General features: G+C 37.6%; 1 protein-coding gene across 4 annotated transcripts in view; it reads left to right on the top strand.

Annotated features, from left to right (window-relative positions):
- Ppargc1a (PPARG coactivator 1 alpha) overlaps positions 1-25,067 on the top strand; it is a 638,292-nt gene that overhangs the window by 520,436 nt on the left and 92,789 nt on the right. The window contains exon 1 of one of the 4 annotated variants that reach the window (XM_021260219.2): positions 11,302-11,485. The exons of 2 other annotated variants lie outside the window; for them this stretch is intronic. In XM_021260219.2, the coding sequence (XP_021115878.1) occupies positions 11,441-11,485 (45 nt within the window). In that variant the 5' untranslated portion in view covers positions 11,302-11,440. Of the gene's footprint in view, positions 1-11,301; positions 11,486-24,150; positions 24,331-25,067 lie in introns of those variants that run through there. One more of the 4 variants, XM_087187409.1, reaches the window with a different exon arrangement.

The raw sequence follows: 25,067 nt of genomic DNA, 5'->3' as shown, positions 1-25,067 counted from the left end.
AATAGTAGTGGATTCATGATTGACATCATATATGTGATTAAAACTACCCATTTCCATTTTAAATTAACCTGTATTTTATTTCTCTGGTCTTCTAATGATTGTGGCATTTTGTGAGTTAAAGACTGATTTTCACGGTAAGATCACATTAGCAGGTGCACCCACCACCTGGGTAAGAGTCAAATCTCAGCTGTCACTACCTTTCCTATTTCTTTATATTTTCCTTAACAGCTAACACTGAACCTCAGATGATTCATCATTTGTCACCAGGACTTTGTATATTCTAGCCCCCTTAGTATTGAGGAGAACTAACATTTACCAAATGTCTACCAGGTGCCAGCCTAAGTGTCTGATGCTTATATACTCTTGAGGAAAATGGTGTCATCTCTATTTTAGAGATGCCCAGGACCTCAAGTATCTTGAACCATCCAAAGAGTTAGGAAGGGGCCTAGTAAAATGAATGTGGTTTCTCCCTTGTTATCCTTCTTCCCTTTGTCTCACACCTTTCTAGGGTCCCATGAGCCCCCTCACCAGATTGTGAATAGCCAGAGGAATCCATATGCTCTTTTCCACCCAAGCATGGCTCTTGCACCCTTTTGATATGCATCCCAGAACTTGTATTACAGGGCCTATGAATGGATGTGCAAGATCCTGGCAAACTTCATCTATTTTCTCTTATTTGCATGTTGGCATGCACACAGGATTGCTCAGTGCTACACTAAACTAGTGATCAGGGAGTCCAGTATAGCAGGGCACCAATATAGGGCACCAAAAGCTTTTCATTTGAAAGACTATCATTGTATTTTTTAATGTAATCATTGAAACAACTGTTACGACAAAGGTTAGAATTTTACTGGGCATCTCTATGCACACATTACTTAGCGATGAGTCTAGTTTTACTTTTAGTTACATATGGGTCAGGGGTCTATAAAAGTCTTGATAGGGCCTGGTTATATTTATAAGATTAAATTGGATGTATCTGCAAATGTTAACAGATCCCCACCCCATCTCCCTCAACAGACTCACTTGTGTTGTATTTGCATGCCTGTATTTTGAGTGATAAGACTCTGTGTATTTTCAGGGAAGATATTCCCAAAATCTTACATACATTAAACACCTGGCACATTGCTGGACCATCTTTTTTGAAGCACAGCAAATTTTTATTGAGGTTTCCCCTTTTTATGTTGTGTTCTACATATCTGCAGACATGTATGGTCCAGCACATGGGTTATGTGTGAGAGCTGTGATGTATTTTTGTCATGGTAGCAAGGAAATGGATAAATTACTTGACACCATTCAGTCTCTTAACAAGAATTTTTAGTTTAATTGTAACTTTTTAGGGTCAACCTATCTCTCTTTACAAGCTGGGAAAACAGAATAATTAGTATTCACGGGTTCAGCATTCCTAAGCTAACAACCTGAAATCCAAGTTTTTGAGAGTCAACTTATAAAAAACTTTATAGCTGATCTTGTGATAAGTCTCAGTCTAAACACAGGTGGGCTCAAAATATTGAATAAAATTCCCTTCAGGCTATGTATGTAAGGGGCATAGAAAGCATAAATGTATTTGGTGTTCAGAATCCAGTCCCATCCCCAACATATCTCACTATGTGCATGTAAATATTGCAAAAAAGAAAAAAAAAAAAAAAGTAAAATCCAGGCTTGCGATCCCAAGCCTTTCAGAGAGAAGATACTCAACCTGTACCAAACAGAGTGCATCTAAGGGAGAAGGAAGTCCATTTTGCTCCTTGGATGCATCTAAAGTTACTGTCTGAGACTATAAATAACTGTAGACATGAACTGAAGAGACAGATTCCATGTGGTTAATTTCCCAAGTAGAATGGTGTTTTCTTTCCTGTTGCCTACTTCTAAGTGGTGGTGGTTATTGATAATATTTAGAAAAAATAATGTATTAATCCTCTTCTATGTCAGCAATTTATTTTACTCATTTCTAAGTGGGGATTCATAGAGTAGTTTTATGATGCAGTCATTCGAAGAAAGCTTTAGTGCATTTAAACACTCTAACTATCCAATTTCTGGTTCCTTTTAGTTTCCCTGAGTGGGAAAGTCACCTAGGGTTTTTAAAAATTTTTAAATTTTTAGTTTTATATTAAATCTGTAATAATATTTTCTAATAAATACCAAGGGAGATGTTTGAAATTTGAAAACATAGGCATTGGCACTAGGTGTTAATTTGTAATGTATCCTTCCTCAGGCATTTATCTAAAATGCAATGGCTAAGATTTATTGTGGATACATATCTTACTCTTATTTTCATTACAGAGTTTTCAGTGTCATTTTTTTTTTCCTGCATGATGTTGTTCTGGAAAAGGACCCAACTTGCACATTCATTGTGCAGGCATACTTTATACTCTAAGCCAAGTTGCCTTTCTTTCTTTCTTTCTTCTCTGTGGACAAAGCATCTGTATCAGCCTCTGTTTCCCATACATGTTTGTCTTCATAAATCTCATATCCACTGTATGGGATAAAAGTTACAGAAATCTTGTTGCACACATTTTATTTTCAAATTCCCTGAGTAAAGAGGGAGAGGAAAGGATGTGAGAACAGAGTCCCAGTTGGGCCTGAAAAATTAGAACAAAAAAAAAGCAGTTTGTGAATCACTCACTGCAAGCAGGGTAAACTGAAAGTCTCCTTATCTACCTCCGTTCCATTAACCCTGTTGGATTTCTACAGTAATTATGAGAGGTAGACATTGTGCCCATTTTCTACATGGAAAAATTAAAACCCAGAGAAGCTAATTAGCTTAACTCGTGCTGTTGAGGGAGGATGAACTGGAGTGAATTCCACACTCACCTGTCTCTGATATGCCTTGGTGAAAGCAGAATCAGCAGAGCCAATGAATTCTGCATCCATTTCAGCTCTGCTTCTACTTTGAAACATTTGTTTCTAGCAGAATAATATGTGTATCTAGAAGAGGATGATGAATGTGTTTGACTTAATACCTGTTTGAAAAGAAAGTGAAATATTACACAATGAAAAGCATGCAACTTTCATTCTGATCAGGTTATATTGTAACCGTGGTGGTTTTTGTTTTTGTTTTAGGTGTAGTTGTGATAGTGGCAGTAGCCTACTTCCCCAATGGGCACAGGATATCCCTGTTTGTCTTTGTTCTAGGCCTAGAACAAAGGTATCAGATAGAAGGTATCAGAAGAAGTAGCCCCTTCTGGTCTTGTGGTTTGGGACATTTACTTTGAATACTGTCCCATTGAATGGCCCACCAGTCCACCAGATGACCAGATGGCCACCCAGGTACTCTGGGCCTTAGTTATAATTGTTACAAAATCCAGTGCCATAAAGTTCCCAAAGCCTACATATTTGTGTGTGTGTAAAAATATATTCAATGGATTTGTTAAAAATATACTAAATCAGTGATTAGAAAACTACACATTTTAGCACCTCTGTTTGAAGACTGGCCACAGTGATTTTTTAAATGATCTTAAATCATGTATCTTCTTCATATTTGACCATATTTGTAAGTGTAAACTATGAAATAGGTAATGAAAATTAACCCTATTAGTTTGATCCTGGTACAAAAAAAAAGAAAGAAAATTGACCCTATTACTGAGACTGAGATCTGTTCTAGATTATGTGAATGTATTGTACTTGTGTATACTTCATGGCCTAGACTTGCATCTGGGCACATTTGTAGCATGGACAACATCTTCATAATATAGTTTGCATGTGTTCTGCCTGTATTTCATTCTGACCCTTATTTTGAATTGCCACCTTCAAAAGAAGTGTTCCTCACGTTGAAGGAGAGATGTGGCACCAAAATAAGAGTGTTGGTTTCATTTGGGGGCTTTCCTCAATGATCTGAGTCAAATACCCCCAAGTTCAGCTGCCATTCCACTGCTCCCAACCCAGAGGAGGTGACAACCTCCTCCACCCCCTGTGGAAATGAGAAGACACATAAACAAGTCTCAAAACCAAACTTCCAGATCACCTACAGCAACCCCAAAGGGAAATGAGGTAGAACACTATGATACTCAACCACCTGAAGTCCCTGAACTGGCAACAAAAGAGGATCTGTAAAAAATGAAATAAGAAATAATTTCTTAGATAACAGCAGAGATTGTGCTCATAGTGCAGGACATGATTAATAAATCTAGAGAGGAGCTGAGGAATATGATGTAATCCCAACATAGAAAACAAATGGAATCCATAAAACAGATGCAAACAGATTTCCAGGAGGTCAAAAACTCCATTGAAAGTCTATACAGCAGAATGAGCCAATGTGAGGACAGAATTTCAGATATAAAAGATAAGATTGCAATTAGTGACCAGAAAAAGAAAAATTGCTTCAAAATTGTAAGGGACCATGAGAAATCAATCCACCAGCTGCTAGACAATGAAAAGAAGAATAACATAAGACTGATCAGAGTTAACGAAGAAACAGGAGAGAGTGTAGATGACATAAAAAAACTATTCACAGAAGTGATGGCAGAAAACTTCCCAAGTAGGGAAAAAGAATTTGACATACAGATAAGTGAGGCACATAGAACTCCAAATAGCCTTGATAAAAAAAAAATCTACACAAAGGCATATAATTGTTAAGATTCCAGAAACTCAACAGAAGAACAAAGTTCTACAAGCAGTTAGAGAAAAGATACAAATCACATACAAAGGAAAACACATCAGAATCACAGCAGACTTCTCAACGCAAACCCTCAAGGCAAGAAGAGCTTGGAGTGATGTATTCCAAGCCCTAAAGGAAAACAGCCTCCAACCCAGATTGATGTACCCTGCAAAATTATCTTTCAAAATGGATGGAGAAATAAGATACTTTCATGACAAAGAGCACCTTAGAAACTTCATGAATACCAAACCAGCACTCCCCAAAATTTTAGACAATATCCTAGGAACAGACAAGATCACAACCCCAGGAAGCACAGCAGAATGAACCCATTGGGTGCCACAAGAAATTTAATGTAAAGGGGGAGAAACCTCAAAAAGAAAAAGTCATGATAAAGATAACTCAATATGTATCAGTTATAACCATCAATGTTAATGGTCTCAATTCACCTGTCAAAAGAAATAGACTGGCAGAATGGGTCAAGAAGCAAAATCCAACAATATACTGCATACAAGAAACATACTTAATTCAAAATGAAACTCATAGGCTGAAAGTTAAAGGATGGAAAACAATACTCCATGCGATGAGAACCTGAAAAAAGACAGGAGTAGCTATCCTCTTTGCAGATCAAGTAGATTGCAAACCAACACTGATTAAGAGAGACAAAGAAGGACACTACATCCTTCTAAAGGGAACAATCCAACAGGAAGAGATGACAATCATAAATATCTATGCACTAACCACTAGTGCACCCAACTATATAGCAAATACTAACAGACATGAAAAGTCATATATGCACAAATACAATTATAGTAGGGGACCTCAATACCCCACTGTCACAAACAGATAGATCAACTAGACAAAAAATCAGCAATGAAATAATAGAGCTCAATCGAACTCCTAAACAAATAAACTTAATAGATGTTTACAGAGTGTTCCACCGCACAAAATCAGAATACACATTCTTTTCAGCTGCACATGGGTCATTCTCCAAAATAGACCACATACTTGCTCATAAGAACATGTTTAAGTAAATGCAAAGGAACTGAAGTTATCTCCTGTATATTATCAGACCATAGTGTGATGAAATTGGAGATCCATAGCAAAAGAACCTGAAAAATTTCATAAACACATGGAAATTGAATAACACACTTCTGAATAACCAATGGGTCACAGAGGAAAATAAAAAAGGAATCAGATAGTTCTTTCAATTAAATGAAAATGACAATATAACATATCAGAATGTTTGAGACACAATGAAAGCAGTCTTATGAGGGAAATTCATAGCAGTGAATGAACATATTAGGAAAACAGAGCGAGCCCAATTAAACAACCTGATGCTGAACCTCAAGCTTCTAGAAAAAGAAGAGCAGGACAACCCCAAAGCTCATACAAGGGAGGAAATTGTAAAGATCAGAGGAGAAAAAAAATGTAATGGAGTCTAAGAGAATGGTACAAAAAATTAATGAGGCCAAGGGTTGGTTCTTCGCAAGAATAAACAAAATTGACAAACTCTTAGCCAACCATATCAGAAAAGGGAAAGAAAAAGCCCAAATCCATGCAATTAGAAATGAAAAGGGTGAAATTACAACAGACCCAGCAGAAATCCAGAGGATCATCAATACCTACTTTGAGAACCTATAAGCCAATAAGATGGAAAACACAGAAGAAACAGAGAGATTCCTAGATACATATGAATTACCATAGTTGAAAGAAAAAGGCCTAAAAATTCTAAACAACCCAATATCAACCAATGAAATTGAAAACATAATTTAAAACTTACTAACTAAGAAAAGCTCAGGTCCTGATGGCTTCACTGCTGAATTCTACAAGACATTTAGAGAGGAACTACTGCCACAACTGTTTAAGCTCTTCAATGAAATTGAAAGGGAAGCAATACTCCCAAATAAATTCCTGGAAGCAAGCATCACCTTGATCCCCAAACCAGAGAAAGACCCAACTGAAAAAGAGAACTATAGGCCAATCTCACTAAGGAACACAGATGCAAAAATCCTTAAAAAGATACTGGCAAACAGAATGCAGAAAATCATCAAGAAGATCATATACCTTGATCAAGTGGGATTCATCCCAGGGATGCAGGGATGGTTCAACATACACAAATCAATCAATGTAACACACTATATCAAGAGAGCCAAGGACAAAAACCATATGATTATCTCCATAGATGCAGAAAAAGCATTTGACAAAATTCTACATGATAAGAACCCTGCAAAAAATTGGAATAGATGGTCTCTACCTCAAACTGATAAAAGCCATCTATGAAAAACCAACAGCCAGTATCATACTAAATGGTCAAAAACTGAAACCCTTCACACTAAAATCAGGAAGAAGAATAGGATATCCACTATCACCACTCCTGTTCAATATAGTTTTGGAAACACTAGCCATGGCAATTAGACAAGAGAAAGAAATAAAAGAAATAAAGATAGGAAATGAAGAAGTCAAATTGTCATTATTTGCAGAAGACATGATACTGTATATAGAAGACCCCAAGAACTCCACCAAATGTCTTCTAGACTTAACAACCAAATTCAGTAAAGTAGCTGGATACAAGTCAACACCCCAAAATCAATAGCTTTCCTCTACACAAACCACAGACTCACTGACAGAGAAATAGGGCAAATAATTCCTTTCACAATAGCATCCAAAAAACTGAAACACTTAGGAATCAACCTAATGAAAGAAATCAAAGACCTTTTCTCTGAAAACTATAGCACTCTGAAAAGAGAGAGTGAAGATGATATCAGAAAATGGAAAGACATCCCCTGCTCCTGGGTATGAAGGATCAATATAGTGAAAATGGCCATACTCCCAAAACTGCTATATACCTTCAATGCAATCCCAATTGAGATCCCAGCAGCATACTTCATGGACCTTGAGAAAACAATCCAAAACTTCATTTGGAACAAGAAGAGACCCAGAATAACAAAAGCAATTCTATGTAACAGAGACATGGCAGGGTGTATCACAACCCCCAACTTGAAACTATACTACAAAGCTACTGTGATAAAAATAGCATGGTACCGGCAAAGAAACAGACCTGAGGACCAGTGGAACAGATTAGAAGATGCAGAAACAATGCCAGACACACTCAGCCACCTCATCTTTGACAAAGGAGCCAAACACCCTCACTCGAGGAAAGATAGCCTCTTTAATAAATGGTGCTGGAAAACTTGGGCTTCAACTTGCCAAAGATTAAAACTAGACCTATATCTCTCACATACACTAAACTAAAATTGAAATGGATTAAAGATCTAAATATTAAAATAGGAAAGTTGAACCAGTTGGAACAGAGGTTAGGTAGAGCTCTTGAAGACGTCAGTGTAGGAAAAGATTTTACGAACAAAACCTCAGTTGCCCGTGAACTAGCACAATGAACAAGTGGGATCCCTTCTTATTAAAAAGCTTCTGCACAGCAAGAGAAACCACCAACAGTGTGAAGAGACAACCCACAATGTGTGAAATAATCTTCACCTGCTCCTCCTCAAAGGTCTACTATCTTGAATCTATAAAGAACTTAAAAAGATCAGACCTCCCAAATTTATAGACCCAATCCGAAAATGGGCATCTGAAATGAACAGACATTTCTCAGACAAAGAAGTAGAAATAGCAAATAAATACATGAAAAAATGTTCAACATCACTGGTCATTCGAGAGATGCAAATGAAAACAACGCTGAGATTCCACTTCACTCCAGAAAGAATTGCTGCTATCATGAAATCAACCGATAACAAATGGTGGAGGAGCTGTGGGGAAAGAGGAACCCTGCTCCACTGCTGGTGGGAGTGTAGACTGGTGCAACCACTATGGAAATCAGTATGGAGATACCTCAAAGAACTAGGAATGGAAGTCCCATTTGACCCCGCTATTCCCCTGCTGGGTATCTTCCCCAAAGAATTAAAAGAATCATACCACAGTGATATATGTGCACTCATGTTCATAGCACATGATTTATAATAGCTAAGACTTGGAAACAGCCCAAATGCTCATCAACTGGAGACTGGATAAAGAAAATGTGGTTGTTTTTTTTTATAAAATGGAGTACTACTCAGCCATCAAAAATGAGAAATTAGAGACATTTATAGCTAAATGGATGCACATTGAGGCGATACTCTTAAGTGAAATAAATAAGACACATGTGTAAATACTGAATAGTTTCTCTAGTGTGAGAAACTGAAAGTGTAAATAAGGACTAAAAGGTATAATAGATAATGTGAAATAGGAAGAAAAGGGGCAAAGGGGAAGGGGAAGGGGGAGGGGGAGGGGTAAGGAAAGAAGGGAATGGAATTAATATGAGAAAATGGAAAAAAGGAAACAAAGTCTTCGTCAATGGGGGGGATGGAGGGGCTGAAGGGAGGGCAGGGGAAGGGGGAAAAATAAGAACCAAGAGAGATTACGTAATGGTGCAAATTTCCAATGATGAATGTCATTATATTGTATACCTAAAATGTACCAATTATTAAAATGAATAATTGATAATGTGAAATATGAAGAAAAGGTCTTAAAGTGTAGGGGAAGTGGGAGGGGTATGAGAAAGGAAAGAAGGGAAAGGAAAAATGATGAGAAATGGAAAATATTGAAACAAAGTCTTTGTAAATAGGGAAGGATGGAGGGGTGAAGGGAGGGCTAGGAATGGGGAAAAAATAAGAACCTAGATACATCATGTAAAGGTACAAGTTCCCAATGAGAAATGTAAATGTGTTGTATACCAAAATGTACCAATAAAAGAATTTAAAAAAAATACCCCCAAGTTCACTTCAGAGGTTGATCTGCCAAGCAAGGTACCTTTTCTCAAATGATATGTTAGATCAAATTTATAGACACTTTGTAGCAACAGCTTCTTTTGATGGGAGGAGGATGCCCTGTGTAGGCTGTTTTCTTGTTCTAGTCCCGCCTTTTCCTAATTTCCCTGGTGGCTTTAGCTAGATGTGTGTGGTGATTTAACTTTCCTTCTGAACCTGAAGCTGTGGTTCCCTTCTGATTTGTGGGGAAATTCCTAGATGCCTAAGTTATATGACTGTCGGGCACAGACAGAAATGCTATTTTTCTGCATAGCTTAGTCATTATGTGGAGTCAGAGAGGACTTGACTTTGAGTCCCTGGTCTCCCACATACCAGCTTTCTGTCTTTAAAAGTTGCTTAACCTCTCTAAAGTTCAGGGAGCTTATCCCTAGAATCAGCATAATAATAGTCCTCACTCCTACTGTTAGTGTGAGGATTAAATCATAGAATCCACATAACTGCTCAGCATAGTGCTTGGCCAACAGTACATTCTCCCCACAAGTTGGCGTCATTTCTTTATTACTATGACTGTCACTCTAGCCTAAAGATTTTAGAGAAACAGAGCAGACCTAGTTCTTTGAAACTCGAAGGGTAGGGGAAGCAGGGTAACTGCTTCATTTCCCATTCCTTAGACTTGTTCAGTACAACTGTAGGTTACCATGGAAACTTTCAGGATTAAGATGGCATTATTCAGTTAAGAATTCAATGAACACCTTGGGAAAGAAAACCTATAACATGTATGCATGGCATAAGTAGTTTCCAGATGAAAATGTTATCTGGGGTGGCAGAGTGGGTGGCAGTTACTGACTTCCTTGTCTCACAGTTTCCTGCGTTCACAGAGACTTATGATCAGGACTCAAAACTGGGATCATCTCTGCAAGTTTCCCCTTTCCCGGACCATTTCATAAAGTTGTCAATCGTTATGGCCCGCATTTCAAAATGGGAAGCCACTCCTTACATACTGAGAAGTGTGGCTTTCTGAAATAGATTCTGAAGTCGAAAAGAACTCGGAGTGTTTTCTGAGAAGGACTGACCTCCTTTCATGCCACTTACTGTGAATTAAAGCTGTGAGGCGAACGAGTTTGGGCATGTGGTACAGCACTTAGCACTGCTGCTGCCAGGGAACAAGATTTGTGTTTCTAAGGAGATACAACAAAAAGGAGAATGCTTTAAGAGCCAGCGGCTGTCAGAGTGTAAAAGTATCTATGTTTAGAAAGGGAAATAGAAGCTGAATTAAGTAATTTTATACACACGTTACAGGGTGCCCTTCTGCTAGTAATTCTTAAATTCAAAAGCAAATAGTTGTGACCACAAAGGGCTTAATACATCTCAGCTGATTTTAGCTTGCAGACTCAAACTGGATATGATTAGTATTGACCACCCCTGTGCATGTGATTTTAAGATGATCTGACTCTTGCCTATCATTCTGTTGAGTTGTATTAATAACCAGGGACAAAGGGTGACATAGTCCAGCAGAGGTTTGGGCAGACACTTGACAACATAGCCTGAATAAAATGAGAGGAGGAAAACCTCAATTCTACCAACTGGGACAGCAAAACAGAGCCCTTTGTCAGTCGCTTTAATGCCAGTATGAACCTGCTTGCATGTGTTTAGTCAGTTATTGGCATGGAAGTATGTCTTGAGTAGGTTCACTGGCTAAAGTGTCATCACAGGATAGAAATCACAGGGAAGGGAGTGCACCAAGGAAAAATTACAGTACTGCTATATTTACCTAGTGCCTCTGCACTGGGGTTTATTTTCCACAGTTGGAAAGGGAACCACCTGTCTCATTGCTGATGTCAGAGGGCTCCCTCGAGACTCAGGGCTGTTAGAAAGCACATGATACTGTACATATTTGCTCTTGTGTCCATATCTGGCTGAGATTGTGTTTCAGATTTGTGCCTTATTGTGGAGTTCACTGAGCAGTCACTCTGAGGTGCTCTCCCACGTCACTGTGCCCTTGTCAATTAAAAAGTAGCGTGTGGAAGTCCCTGTTGCAAGTGTTCCCCTAACTTGCAGTGCAAGTATTTGCACTGCAGAACAATGAATGGCACACACTTCAGGGTTATCATCTATGGATTCGGTTTTGAAGGTGAGTATCAAGAGGAATTATCTCTGCACCTAGGAGGCATTATGTTGTTGGTGTTTGGGGTTCTGTTTTATTTCTAGCAATGAGAATTAAAATATATATATATATATATTTTTGATTTGGAAGCTTTATATGTGTATTATTAAAGAAACAAAAGGATTAGTATGAACTACACTTATATTCTTTTTTGAAGCCAGTAGTGTGTCAATGTAAACAAATTGTTGCAGGGTGAATGCAATGCCTGATTTGGAAAACGTGGATATTATGATCATACATTTCAGGTGATCTATTGTAGCTGTTTGGTTTTGTTTGTTTGTCGAGGATTTTCCAGAGTTGTGTAACCCACTGTTCTAGCTCCTTATGCATGAGAGAGATTTAGGCCTTTTAATTGTAGCTGCTTAAAGAGGGGTGAGGGCCACTGTATTGCAAGATGACGGGGTGTACCATTTCTGTCATAGCCAAGGATTCCCACTTAAATTCTCCTGCTGACTATATGTACAGTCATGGAAAATATGATGTTATCACTATTACCCAAACACTGCGTAGAAATAGAATTTTTACTAATAGCGAGCAGAAAACTTGCTATTAATGAAATTGTTCTTTATTTGAATAGTGCTATGCATTTGAATTTGAATATCTTCACTGACTTGCAAATTATATGGTTATTACACAAAATAGGCGGAAAACAGAGTCTGAGGGTATAAATTACATTCTTGGGTCACATCAAATCAATGCCTTACTAGGCTAGGGATCAGCACCAAGGTTCTTAATTCCCAGGCTTACTACGATGTGCACTTTCAATTAAATTTATACCTGAAATGATGCTTGGTATCTTTTTCTCAAATCCTAAAAATAGAGTAAATAGGATGGGCTAAGACCCCTTGGTTCATCTAATCTTTCCCCTAGTATAGGATTTTCCTCTGAACCATTAAAAGTGTTATAATATATGATTGATATTAATTAGTTTTCTGTAAAGTACTGCACTCCTTAACATGAACTGAACTAGAAATAAATATATTACCATGAATTAAGATTTTATTAGTTGAGAAGAAGAATTGGATGAAGGCACCTATGCGAAATCCTAAGTACAGGCGTCAAATTGAATTAATGCCAGCACTGCCTTGAGATTAATTTGAGTACTGAATAAGAAATAGTACACCATAACATAACTGTGTTTACTGAATCATTTTTGGCATCAAAACTAAGGCTACATTATAGATGCAACAACGGGCTTTTCTCCCTTGGAAGAGAGAGGCGGTGCATTTTATAATTAAAGTGAATGTTATCCTCTGAAAAATGCCTCTAGTCTCCAGAACGAAAACAGTCTTCTTGAGACAATTTCATCCCTGTATGTATCTCGACTTTATATACCTGGTGAGGCTCCAACCCTCTTTGGCATCCTATTAGAGTTTTGTAGTAGGATCAGCTGTATTTTCCACCCTCTCAATACTGAAAGGCTGGCCAGAACTCACTTTATATATTTGCATCTAATTATTATGTATATGTTTTGAAAAGGTGTGGAAGGTGCTGAAAAAACTTATGGGATGGCCTCAGGGATGTTCTAGAAGGGATTCCTAATGATCTTGTGAGGAAAATGGATTATATAGCATTGATCGTGTGCAAACTGAGTGCCACAAAGCTCTAAAGGATCACTGTCCACAGACAGATGCCAGTGATGCCCCCTAAAGTTGTGGGCCTCTGTCTATGGCCCCTTTCTTCTGTTCTTTTTAATTCCAAAATTCCCTGACCCCATAATTCATTAACTTGATTTGCATCTATAATATCACTTGAAGGCTAGATGCAAAACTTTAAAGGTATTTCACTGTTGAATGGGAATGTTATGCACATCACATGTGTAATTTAAAATGTTCTAGTAACCACATTTTAAAAAGATAAATTTAATTTTAATGTTTTATTCAGCACAATATATCCAAGATATTTTCTCAATATGTAGTCTATAAATTATTGAAATATTTTACCTTGTTTTTCATGTTGAGACTTTGAAATTGTACCCATATTTTACATTTATAGAGCATCTCAATTTTGACTGGACCCATTTCAAGTGCTCAGTAGCCCTCTGTGACTAGTAGTTGCTCTACCAGCCTATGCTGCTTTCAACTTCTATGCTGGCTTGTCAGCGTTCCATTACACAGAGAAATCACTTTACAAATACACTTAAATATAGAAGGCAAAATACAATATATCCTTCATGTCATTTTATCAATTTAAAAAGTGATTACATGACTGATCAGAAATTTTTGAGGATAGTAAATGCTAAGACAGTTTAGTTGATAGGCTACTGGGGACAAAATTGACTTTCTATTGAGTTGCTCTGCTCCTGTGGCTTTGTTTCCCATTTCCCCTTCTGTGTACATTTCACACGTCATCATTTAACACCGCCTGATCCTTTGCTGCTCCTCCCACATTGGCAAACTCATGGTATCTAGTCAGTTTCCGTGCATCATGTGAGTGTCCTACTTCTTCACAGAAAATTCTTGAAAGAATTTTGGCTCAAATAGCTTGGTTGCCAGAGTGTTGGAAACAAAACTGTCCCCTGAACTTGCTGCTTCTAGTCTCTTTAGAGGTAGAGCCAGGTCAGGACTGGTATGAGGCTGCTTTTTGGCTTTGTTCAGATAAGCAGAGAAACCAACAGGCACTTGGCATCCCTACCACTTGTGGTGATTCTGTCACACATAGAAAATCAGCTTAACATAGGACTTTGAGAGAAAGTCTGTTCTGTGTGCCTTTGTTTATATTCTTTTTTGTGAACCAGGAAGTCACACAAAGAGCAAACACATGGACCTACTATAAGATTGCCTGATTTTAAATTGACTGTTAAATGTTGGGACATAAATATCAGGTACCATCATTGAGTATTATTCTATACCAAGCACTAGATTTGTATACATCTCATTAAACCCTAACACCAACTATGTAAAGTAGATATACCGATTGCTATTTTATAGATAATATATTTGAGGTTCAGATAATGTAAGAAGCTTGCTTGAGACCTCAAAAATGGGTACTAAGTAGCAGACAGGTATAATCCTAAACCATGGCTCATGTTCCTAGAGAAAGGGACCACATTGTCAAACCAAGCCAAAGACACTCTTCAACAATGGATTTTGAACCAAGGATAAAAATACTAAAATTTTTAATTTGGAAGACTCCATCATATCATTTATTCAAAAAATACACACAGACAACACCTAATTCTACCCCATCTTTCTATTGAATAGAAAATGGACTAAAAAACTAAACAGTTTTGTCCAAGGTCAAACACACTAGTTCCTTGATTCATGCTTGACTACTGTTTGTCTGTGTGGGTTAATGGCCTCTTTACGAAGATAAGTTGAACATTTGGACTTTTTTTAATTAACAGAAAGGAAGCAAACTTGAAAACTTGGTGCTATAGAAACATTCCTTTTTCTTTCTTCATTAAGCATTTTAAACTTTTATTGAACCATAATGTGGATACTAAAAAGTGGATATATCAAAAGGGTTTAGATGAATGACTTTTTCCTAGCTGAACACACCCATGTAACCAGCACTGAGCAGGAAAGAGACCATAACTAACTCCCCCAAACTGTTGAGCCTGGCTTGGCCTGGCTACCATCAAGGGCAACCTCTCTCCTGCCTTGCAGCCACGTAGATTGTGGATTAGATGTGTCTGTTTCAAGGCTTTGTCAAAATGAAACCATAGAGTATACACTTTCTGTCTGTGTGTCTGGTTTCTCTTGTATGATGTTATGTTTGTTGGATTTATCCACATTTTGGTACATAGTAGAAGTTCGTTCATGACCATGCTTTTGAAAAATTGGATCTGCAATAATTATGAATAAGTTTCATTAACATTAATTCTTATTTATTAATTACTTATTATAATTATTATTTAAAATATTTTTGGAAGGAGGAATTATTGGCCATGTTTTTGTTTGATTCAATCTAAAGCAAAATAACTGCTTTGAAATATAGTATCTCAGTGGTTGCAACATGTGACACATTCTGGAAAACTACTCTTGTCCTGTGTTTTACATAATATGTGACATTGGATAATATGATAGAGAAGACAAAAAGCACACAGGCTGAAAATACCCACAAGAGAGTGCCGAGTTGGTGTTCGCACTTAGTGGCTTTGTACGGCTGTGCAAAGGGCTTGGTATGACCTATTTTTAGGTGCCCTGCATGGAAATGAATGTACTAAGATGGATGGTAGAAAGTGGCACCTCAGGAGCTGTCAGGGATTCCTGTTTTGAATTGAAGGAAATGAATCCGTTCTGATCATCTGCTTGGGGCAAAGTGTAACCTGGGGTCGTCAAAGAGTATGACAGTGTATGTCTTGTTTTAAAGGGAAACTCTTGTCACCCTCCTTTGGCAGATTATTTCATGGGCACAGAAATCAAGCTTTCTTAGGTTAGATTTCTTATTGTTTCTCTTCTCTTGTTGCAGGGAAATGTGAAGTTAAACATGCCTTGCTAGTGAATACTGCCTGTGGGGTCACAGCATTGGCTGAGAGTAGCTAGTGATGTTTCATGGCATCCTTGCTTAGGTTTATCATTTGTCTGGTCCAGCTTTGCACACTCCAATGTCGTCCTGCTCCTTCTCCAAATTTTCTGGCAATGAATTTAGTGCACCTATGGCCATTCATTCATTCATTCATTCACCAATCCCTAGCTAGGTGGGATTGGATGGCACTGGAATATAGCTCTTCTCCCTCCTGTTAAACAGCACTGTACATACAAAGAAAACAGCTGAGCAAGGAAACTTTGTAATCCCAGGGATACATCCCATGATATGGAACTGATTTAACACATTTGCTGATAATACTCTGATAAAATATTTTAAGCATATGACCTTCTTTTCTCCCTCTATATCCTATAGTAATATGTCAGCTAATACCCCCCAAATTACAAAGATAGGAGATCTTCTTTTATTGATTATAATATACTTTTTATTATGTACCATTGCTCTTATACAAGGAGACAAAGGATGGCCTAGAACTCTTTTTTAAGAGGCTACAAAACTTACTCATTTACAAAATGTTAAATTTAAGATACACCTTCTTTTTAAAATCTTTGAGTAACACTTTCCTATCTGCTGGAAATCTAAATCACATGTCTGTGTAGCATATTACATCAATATACAGATGTAAGTGAACACTATCATTTGCATGGAAGTTGTGTATCTTTCACTCTTACTGTGCAATTGGAGTCTTGGCTGTGCATATGACTTGTTCCATTGAGCATAAGTAATGGTAAAGAAGCTGCTCTTCTCCAGGCAACTCCCAGGGCTCTGTAAGAAGTACAGGTCTCCGGGGGCCAGATGCCTTCTAGCCGATATACAGTATGTGGTTGAAAGTACTATGTTCACAAGTTCTCTTCTATCTTCTTCTAGAATGGTTAGTAATTCAATATTCATAGTGCAACAGAAGTAATGAAGCCATACTGTTTCACCAATGGTGAGCACCAGGAACCTTTCTTGCATGTTGTCTCTGTCTCCCAGTGTTTATGCCATGAGACATTTGGGTTCATCTTGTGCAGAGAAGTCTTCTTAGTTGGCTATGTCTGTCAATCCAGTCACATTGTGATATTTTAGAGCCAGAAGGGATTTGAGTTATAATCAAATCTGGTAATCTCCTTCTACAGGAAAGGAAACTGAGGCTCAGAATCATTAATTGCATTGTGTGAAAATTGCTGAGTAGTGACACAGCTGAGTAAGGACCAGTATTCTTTGTATTCATCTTTTCTTTTCCATATTGGGCTTCATCAAGAGCCACAGAGAAACCCCACTTAGAAGATAGACTTGTGCTTCATGTAATCATCTTATATCTCATACCCTTGTTTTCAACTATGTTACCCCTCTTCTTACACAAATTATTATGGCCACATAGTGATCACCCAAGCGCAGGAACAATGGCATATGGATAAGGCCAAGGAAACTGCAAGAATATTAACTTGATCTGGCTAATAATAATGCTTCCATTCCTGGGGGTCTAGTCAGCTTCTGGGACTCGAAGGTAGATGGGTTTATTGTGGGATATTTGGTCCCAAAAAAGCTTACTTGTCAAGAACAGAGTTGGCCCATAACAGCTTTTCCAGTAGGCAGCCCCACATTTGGGGATAGACTGTGTTCCAGAAGTTCACCTGGAAGTCACTGGTTTGTAACTTGAGCAGTGTTTCCTCATCAAATCAAAGTCAAGGGTCTTCTTGGCAGCCCCCTTTCTAGCAGGTCTTCCTCCCAGTCTTCTCTGACCCCCTCCCCTGCCAGTAGACTTTTCCTGAGAAATGTGCTCCCTAGTTTCATCATATGATCAGTAAGATGCTTAGTATTCCTTTCTTCTTGATATATGCTTTCTAAAACTCTAGGATAGAAAAGAAGAAAAACTATGACTAGCAAATAGTTGGTTTTATATAAATGGCTGAAGTTTTGATGCTACCCAGTCTCATTTTTGAAGAAAGAGTTTACCATAATATTGTAACATTTTAAGTTTAGGAACAGAGTGAAGATGGTAGTGACGTTTGGGGCCCATCTTGGAAGAAGCTAATAGCAGTTGTAGCTTCTCTCTCTCTGTCATATAGGCTTCCAAGAGGGCTTCCAAGAGGGCCAGCTAATGGCTTTTCTCTGCCTTGCCAATGAGCTTTGAAAACTGAGTGCCACAACAGCTTGACTTCATATGATAGAAGTGGCTTTATTTTAAATATATAAAAGATATTTAAAATTGTGATGGGGTAGTGAGGGCTATTTCTATTTGTTCCATTCACTGTATGTTAAGAAGGCATAGCCCTAATTCTGAATCTCTCTATACCTCTCAAAAATAAAGAATTCTTCTTTTCTGAATATATACTTTACATATGTTTATAATAGAAAATTTGAAACTTACATAAAGGAAAAACTACAAAGGCCTTATAATGTCGTCTGCTACTGTGACCAGCTTATTGTATGTTCTCTTCCGCTCTTTCTTTCTTCCTGTGTATGTGTGTACTTTGAAATATATATATTTAGAAATAAACTTTTTATGATTACAGTTATTTCCATTTTAATCTTAAATCTTAATATAGTTTGAGCATTTCCCATTATTCCACTAAATGTATTTTAAAGTAGTTTTTAATAACATTAAATACATATATATACTGCTTTATAATTTATAATTCATTTAACTAGGCCTATTTGTTACACATTTACATTACATTCACATTTTCAACAATTTAAAGTGTAACATTGACTATCTTCATATCAAAATCTTTATACATATTCCTCTGTCATTTCTTTAGGATGAATTTCTAAAAGTAAAATTTCTGGGTTTATGAGCCTATTCGTTTTCTAAATTTTTGATACATATTGCCTATTTGCCCTCTAGAAAAATTGTACCCATTTATAATCCTACCAGTAACATTTGACACTAGATTTTGACTGAGGGGTTAAAAGTGAAGGTCTAGGGCTGGGAATTTAGCTCAGTGGTTCTGCTGCCTGCCTTGCAAGGGCAAAGACCTAAGTTCAATCCTTGGTACCAAAAAACCCCCCAAAATCCAAAAGTGAAGGTCTAGCATAGAAGTGGTCTTCTTTGTTAAGGTTATTTCTTTGAATCCTGTATCTAAATGAGTTAGAGAATATCAAGTAAGTTTATATGGTGCCACAAAATTTAGCCTAGACCTTAAACCTAATTATTTTCTAAGATGAGAATTCATTTATTTTATTTAATTTATTTTAATTCATTTATTTTCTACTTCCCCAAATTTCAGGGATATATATTTTAATTTGCTAGAGTAAAGCACTAAACAAATCTATAATAGAAACAAAAGCAAAATTCTCAAAACTTTTTCCAAGTCTCTTTCCGGTGCTACAAAAAAGAAGAAAATAAAACACAACAAAAAATCCTCATTCATTTATTCTTCCATTTTGAGGCTATGAGAAAAATGTATTTTTCCTCTCCTAAAATCAAGTAAAATTAAGCTAATTAGGACCCAAGCTCCAAAAATAAGCGGCAAGGGAACAGTTTGACTACCAATTTTCTTTCAATTTAATAATTTGTATACCCTAGTTCTCTCCAGCCCTTACTAGCTACAGCTAGTTGGGTAAAATATCTTATTACATAAAATATGTTTTTGAGGTGCACAAGCACTTTGAATTTTTAACTAATGACAAGTTTAACAAAATGTGATATGGCTTATTTTCAGTCTGGTTTTTTAAAAAAGTAAATAACCCTATTGAACATTTCTTGTCTAAATGATCAATAACTGCATTACAGGTGAATTAACCTGAAATAATTAAGGTAAATGAAAATATCTGTAAATTTACAGTTACAGGGGAGTTAAACATCAGACAACATCAGATTTTAATCATTCTTTATTACCTCTTATCTGTGTTTCTAATAAATACCCTTCATGCTTTATGTTTAGATTAGTCCTGCTGACTACAACTTAGTTTAATTTTCACTTTTTTTTTGTTAAAAATGCCAAAAGCACATTTTGAGGGGTAGGTTAAAATAGAGGCTGACCGAATTCCACAGGGCTGATCTGCAGAAGGTTTTATTGGAGATGGGAACTGCGTTGCTGAGGTTGTCTATCATGTATTGTTTATTTTAAAAAAAGAAAAAATATATAAATGCTAGGAGGCATTGAAAATGTCCACTAACTTTCCTCGACTTGCTTCCCCAAAGGTTCTTTGTTCACATTGCCATTACTGTGTCAATTTGTGTAAAATAAGATTTAATTTGAGAGAATTTATAGAATAGAGGTCTTTGTTAAACCTTACTCTGCTTCTAACTCTTGTGCCCTGCACAATCTCAGCTCTCAAGCCAGAGACCCATTGCATGTGCTAAGAAGCTGGGGCAGAGTATCAGGATAAGTGTTCCCCTCTAGGAATTAAAAGCAAGCAATTGAATGCCTATGAGCAGTGGTTAATTTTAAAAATATTAGCAATTCTGGACAAGCCCCTTTCCTTTCCTGGAAGAATGCTCCAGGCAGGCAGCATTCCCAGGAACATTGGTTCCCAGTTATGTAGAAACTTTCTGGGAGACAAAGTTGCCTCAGGGGTCTTGGCTGTGCTTTTGATTTGTGGATGATTATTATGTATGGAATTTTAGTTTTTCCTAGAACGGCTTTCAGGGATCTGTCTGCCTGGTATTTGAAGCTGCTGTTCAAACTCTTAGCTGCTTTATTTTTCTCAATTGTAAAATGGGTACACATATTTTCTATGTTGGGAAGTGTTGAGGACCACATTGATTGCAATGTGGTATATGAAGTGCTGATACTAATGGCTAGCCCATGAAAGCTTGGCTGTACATGTTTTCCTTTCTACTTTTCTTCCCTGAAAATCTTAGCCTTATATGTAATTTATTTGTAATTTCTTGTATGAAGCATATAAGAACAATTCAACAAAGATATTTATACTAGTAATCTACTGAATTTCTTCCTGAACTCAATTACCTAGAATATTGACATAAAAGCAGTTGATTTTCTAATTGTCTATGGTATTTGAGTTTGAGTGTTTGAATTTGATTGTATTTTTAAAGAAATGGACAGTTGTCTGGAATATGGTGAGTGGGAATATCTATGTTTTGGTGCAGGAATGGAGAAGGAATACTTCTTTTATCAAATAGTTTGGGTATAGAATTGATCTATTCTCTGGAATTATTAAACCAAATCCTCCTCCCATTTCTTGTTTTCCTCTCAAAGGATACATTCCCCTGCCTCCCCAGTATTGGGAACTTGGACAACATTAACAGAACTCCTGAAGAGAGGGATTCTGTGGGGGTGGAATCTAGGCTCTGTGTAGGTATACAGCATTATGGGCACTGGAGAGGTGTTAATAAATACCTCTTCTTATTGTTGAGAGAAAGTGAGGTCAATTTGTGTGTGAAATGCGATGATCAGTCAAAGGACCTTGTACCTAAACAGGGTGTGTTTTAAAGTGTAGAAGAGGAATCAGGGTATTGAGTAAAATGATATCACTTTTTCATAGCAAAGTCTTTTCCTCTTCATTTTTAAGAACTGTCAGCCCCCCCACCCCCAAATTGCAAGCTCCCTATGTCCTTGTCACACCTGCTTGGCAGTCCTTCCCATGCATTTCTGTGCACACAATAAGGTTTCAATAGATCTTGTTGATTAAAACAAAAATTTTGGAAGCAGAGTTACAGAAGGAGTGAACGGAAGACTGTGGAGAGGGAGGAAGAGAAGCAGTCAAGGTAGAGAGAGAATTAAATATAGAAACTGCCTGGGGAGCCAGAAAACACCAAGGTTGGCGAGCAACTACAATTTATGTTCTCCTGAGAATAGGTTAAAAAAAAACTGGACAGAAGAGAATTTTTAATCTGAAGAGTTAATTAACCAACTTAGAAGATCTTCAAAATGTCCCTCTCATTAGAGTTGTAATTTTGAGACTTTAAATAGTGGAAGTTACTCTAATTTGTCCTATGAATCTGTTTAAATTTAATTTGATTGATAGTGGAGATTTAAGAAGGGAAATACAATATACTGTAGTTTATAAGTTCTTGAAGTGTTTTTACTCCTAAACACCCTTGTCTTAATATGAAGGGGAAAAAAAGCAGCATATGGGAAATGACCTCTGGTTTCAGTGGATATGCTGATTTCCTTATGTTTTAAAAGTTGAATCAGGTGGCAAAAGTGAACAAGAAAACCCCAACAACACAATGTGAGCAGTCTAGAATATCACAAACAATAATACAGCATGGCCCAGTGCAAAGAATGCCTCCACAGTGTAATGGTTGCCTACTGCTGGAGGAAGACAAACAGAAGTATCCGTGGCAATCACAATGCAAGAATCACTTAATAACAATTAATAAACATAGATTCTTTTTAGTCAAGTGACCAATATTATTTCACAGCTAATTGTTGAAGGTAGAGCCTATGACCTTTGTCCTGAATTCTAATAATTGACTGAAGTTTTACATTAAGTCAGAATATAATTGAGAAGAAAATTAGTGTTTCTTTGAGGGGAGTGCAGAGTAATACCACTAATTGCATGTATGAAAGCATTCCCGATGTTGTATTTTCCTGTTCTCTTTTGATTTATAAAATTAAAACCACAGTAATTTTCTGCTATCTGAAAGAGGGAAAATGCACCAGTGAAATGTATTCAGCTAACTTAAAATGTCAAAGCTGTTGGCCATCTTTTTATGTCTGGTAATGACAAACTGTCAATTTCACTGCATTATTCAGAAATTTACTAGCAACTTGTTGCAGATATCAGAGGAGACAAATCTTTTATGATATATGTAGTCTGAAGGAAGAAGCAGTCTAGCAGATTTTTCGTTTTGTATTTCTTTCAGTTTACTATTTGAAACAACTTACTATTTAAGATGGCCACTTTTTTCTTAATAAGAAGATGATTAAGAACATATTAAATTAACCTCAGTAAAATAAGAAACTATTAGTGTTTTATGAATTATTTTTAGATACCTAGGGATTTCTTTTTCCAGACACAGTAATGTCAAGTAAAAGAATTGAGCTGATCTTTCATGAAAAAAATGTTTATTCACAAATATATAGACATCTGTACATCTCAGTGGAACTTTGAAGGGTTAAGTCTGTGTGTTGTAATATTACAGGAAGTGTTTTTCTGCTCTATCTAGTACCTCCACTGTGTTATGTATTCAATATGTAGTGTCATCATAAAACATTTGCACCTGCGTTAGCCCTCATTGTCTCCAGGTACAAGCTGAAAAATAAGAAAAAGCCAAGCTGGAGAAATGAATATTTCTGCTAATAGTAAGTCGGTATTTTTCCTTCACTCCATGAACATTCTTGATTTCAGACGCAAACTGCACAACCCAGGGCACTAGGGTTGGAATCCAATGTTTATTCAAAAAAGCACCCTGAGGCAGTTAGGGGGAAAAAGCAACATGTATGGAAAAAGGCAGCTGAGAACCTAAGCTGTTCTAGGGACAGCAGCCCCGACTGTATTTACTAACATTTGTTTCCTGGCAGCCTCTGGGAGAAATGGAAATAATTCGAAGGGACCCGAAAGGATGGGGTTTGGTGGCTTGCTCTCCTTATATGAGCACAGCAAACTGCAGTAACATTTCTGAAGCTGGTAGTCCCGTACTGGCATTGCTACGGGGACCGCCAGTTTCTGGTGGAGGAGTTTGTTTATACCTTAACAAATCCAGGCTACTTTGTTGATTAAACAAGCAAAAAATGCCTCATTCGCTGCTTTCCAACACTCCCCCAATTAGAAACTATCTCATAAAAACCCATCATGTGATAAGCTCTTGCCTTAGTCCCCAAGTGAACCAGGGTCCACTTGCAGATTTCCCAGTCCTTAGGGAATACACATTTTAGCTAAGAGTCTAGTTACTCTGTCACGAAACAGGGAGCTTTGCCACTTGCTTGGTTTGGAAGAAAAATAAATTAAAAAAAGATTGCAGGGGATTTTGGTTATTATATGGCCAGGGCTCCGTTTAGCGTCTGTGGCATTCAGAGCTGGCTTTAATCACAGCATGACACTTGAAGGCTCCAAAAGTCCAAGTGTTTCCTTTCTTTCTTCTTTCCTTTTTTTTTTTTTTTTTTTTTTTTTTTCTTTTTCCTTTGGCGTTACTTCACTGAGGCAGAGGGCTGCCTCTGAGTGACGTCACGAGTTTGAGCAGCTAGCTGCACCGGAGAAGGGAGGCTGGGTGAGTGACGGCCCAGCCTACTTTTTAATAGCTTTGTCATGTGACTGGGGACTGTAGTAAGACAGGTGCCTTTAGTTCACTCTCAGTAAGCTGGTTGCCTGCATGAGTGTGCGCTCTGTGTCACTGGATTGGAGTTGAAAAAGCTTGACTGGCGTCATTCAAGAGCTGGATGGCGTGGGACATGTGCAGCCAGGACTCTGTATGGAGTGAGATCGAGGTGAGCTGAGGCTGGGTTCGGCACTGCAGCCGGGACCGGAGCTTCCCTCAGATGCGATCATTCCTGGGAGAGGGGGATGGGCTAGCGCAGGAGGCAGGAAAGTAGCCGGCTGGAGCTGTGGGAAGGGGGATCTCAATCTTATCTTATCTCCCTAAGTTTGCTATTTTAAGGTAGTCCTGAGATGCCTTGAGCAAATCAAAGCGTAGCTGCTGTCATCAGTATCTGTTGCAGTTAGAAACTCTTTCCATGTGCCTTTGGCTCTGTTTCTACTCATATGCAATATTTATGCTCTAAGATATTGATATGAATCAGAAGCTGAAGTTTTTCCAATGGTGCTTAGTGGCCTGGTTGGAAAAATGCCATTTCTATTTATAAGAAAATGAAGTAAAAAATATTAAAACGGATGTGTTCAAATATACTCCGTTTTGATCCTAGTTGGGACCCCCCCCCCCCCCCCCGTTGGTCAGACAGAACTTACAAAATCCTGAATAATCCTACCGGGCTATTTTAGATTGCTTTTCCCACAGAACACAAAGCAAAGATGCTGCTTCCTTTAAAACTCTTGTATGTACGTGGTTGAAAGCTTTGGCCAGTGAATTAGGAAAAATAAATAAATAGATAAATAAATAAAAAGACTTCTAGTGCAAGGTTTCCGTGTTCGTCGGTGGCAGGGAAGCCAATGGTTAAATCTCCCTGTACCACGGAGAGCTGCCTGAAGCGGTAGGAAGAATAGAGTT

The sequence above is a fragment of the Heterocephalus glaber genome, unplaced genomic scaffold (genome assembly GCF_053883595.1).
Source record: "Heterocephalus glaber isolate CG9 unplaced genomic scaffold, H.glaber_assembly_v1.0 deba00001509, whole genome shotgun sequence".
Lineage (NCBI taxonomy): Eukaryota > Metazoa > Chordata > Mammalia > Rodentia > Bathyergidae > Heterocephalus > Heterocephalus glaber.
The sequence above is the reverse complement of the archived record's forward strand: the minus strand, read 5'-3'. Positions and strand labels throughout refer to the sequence as shown.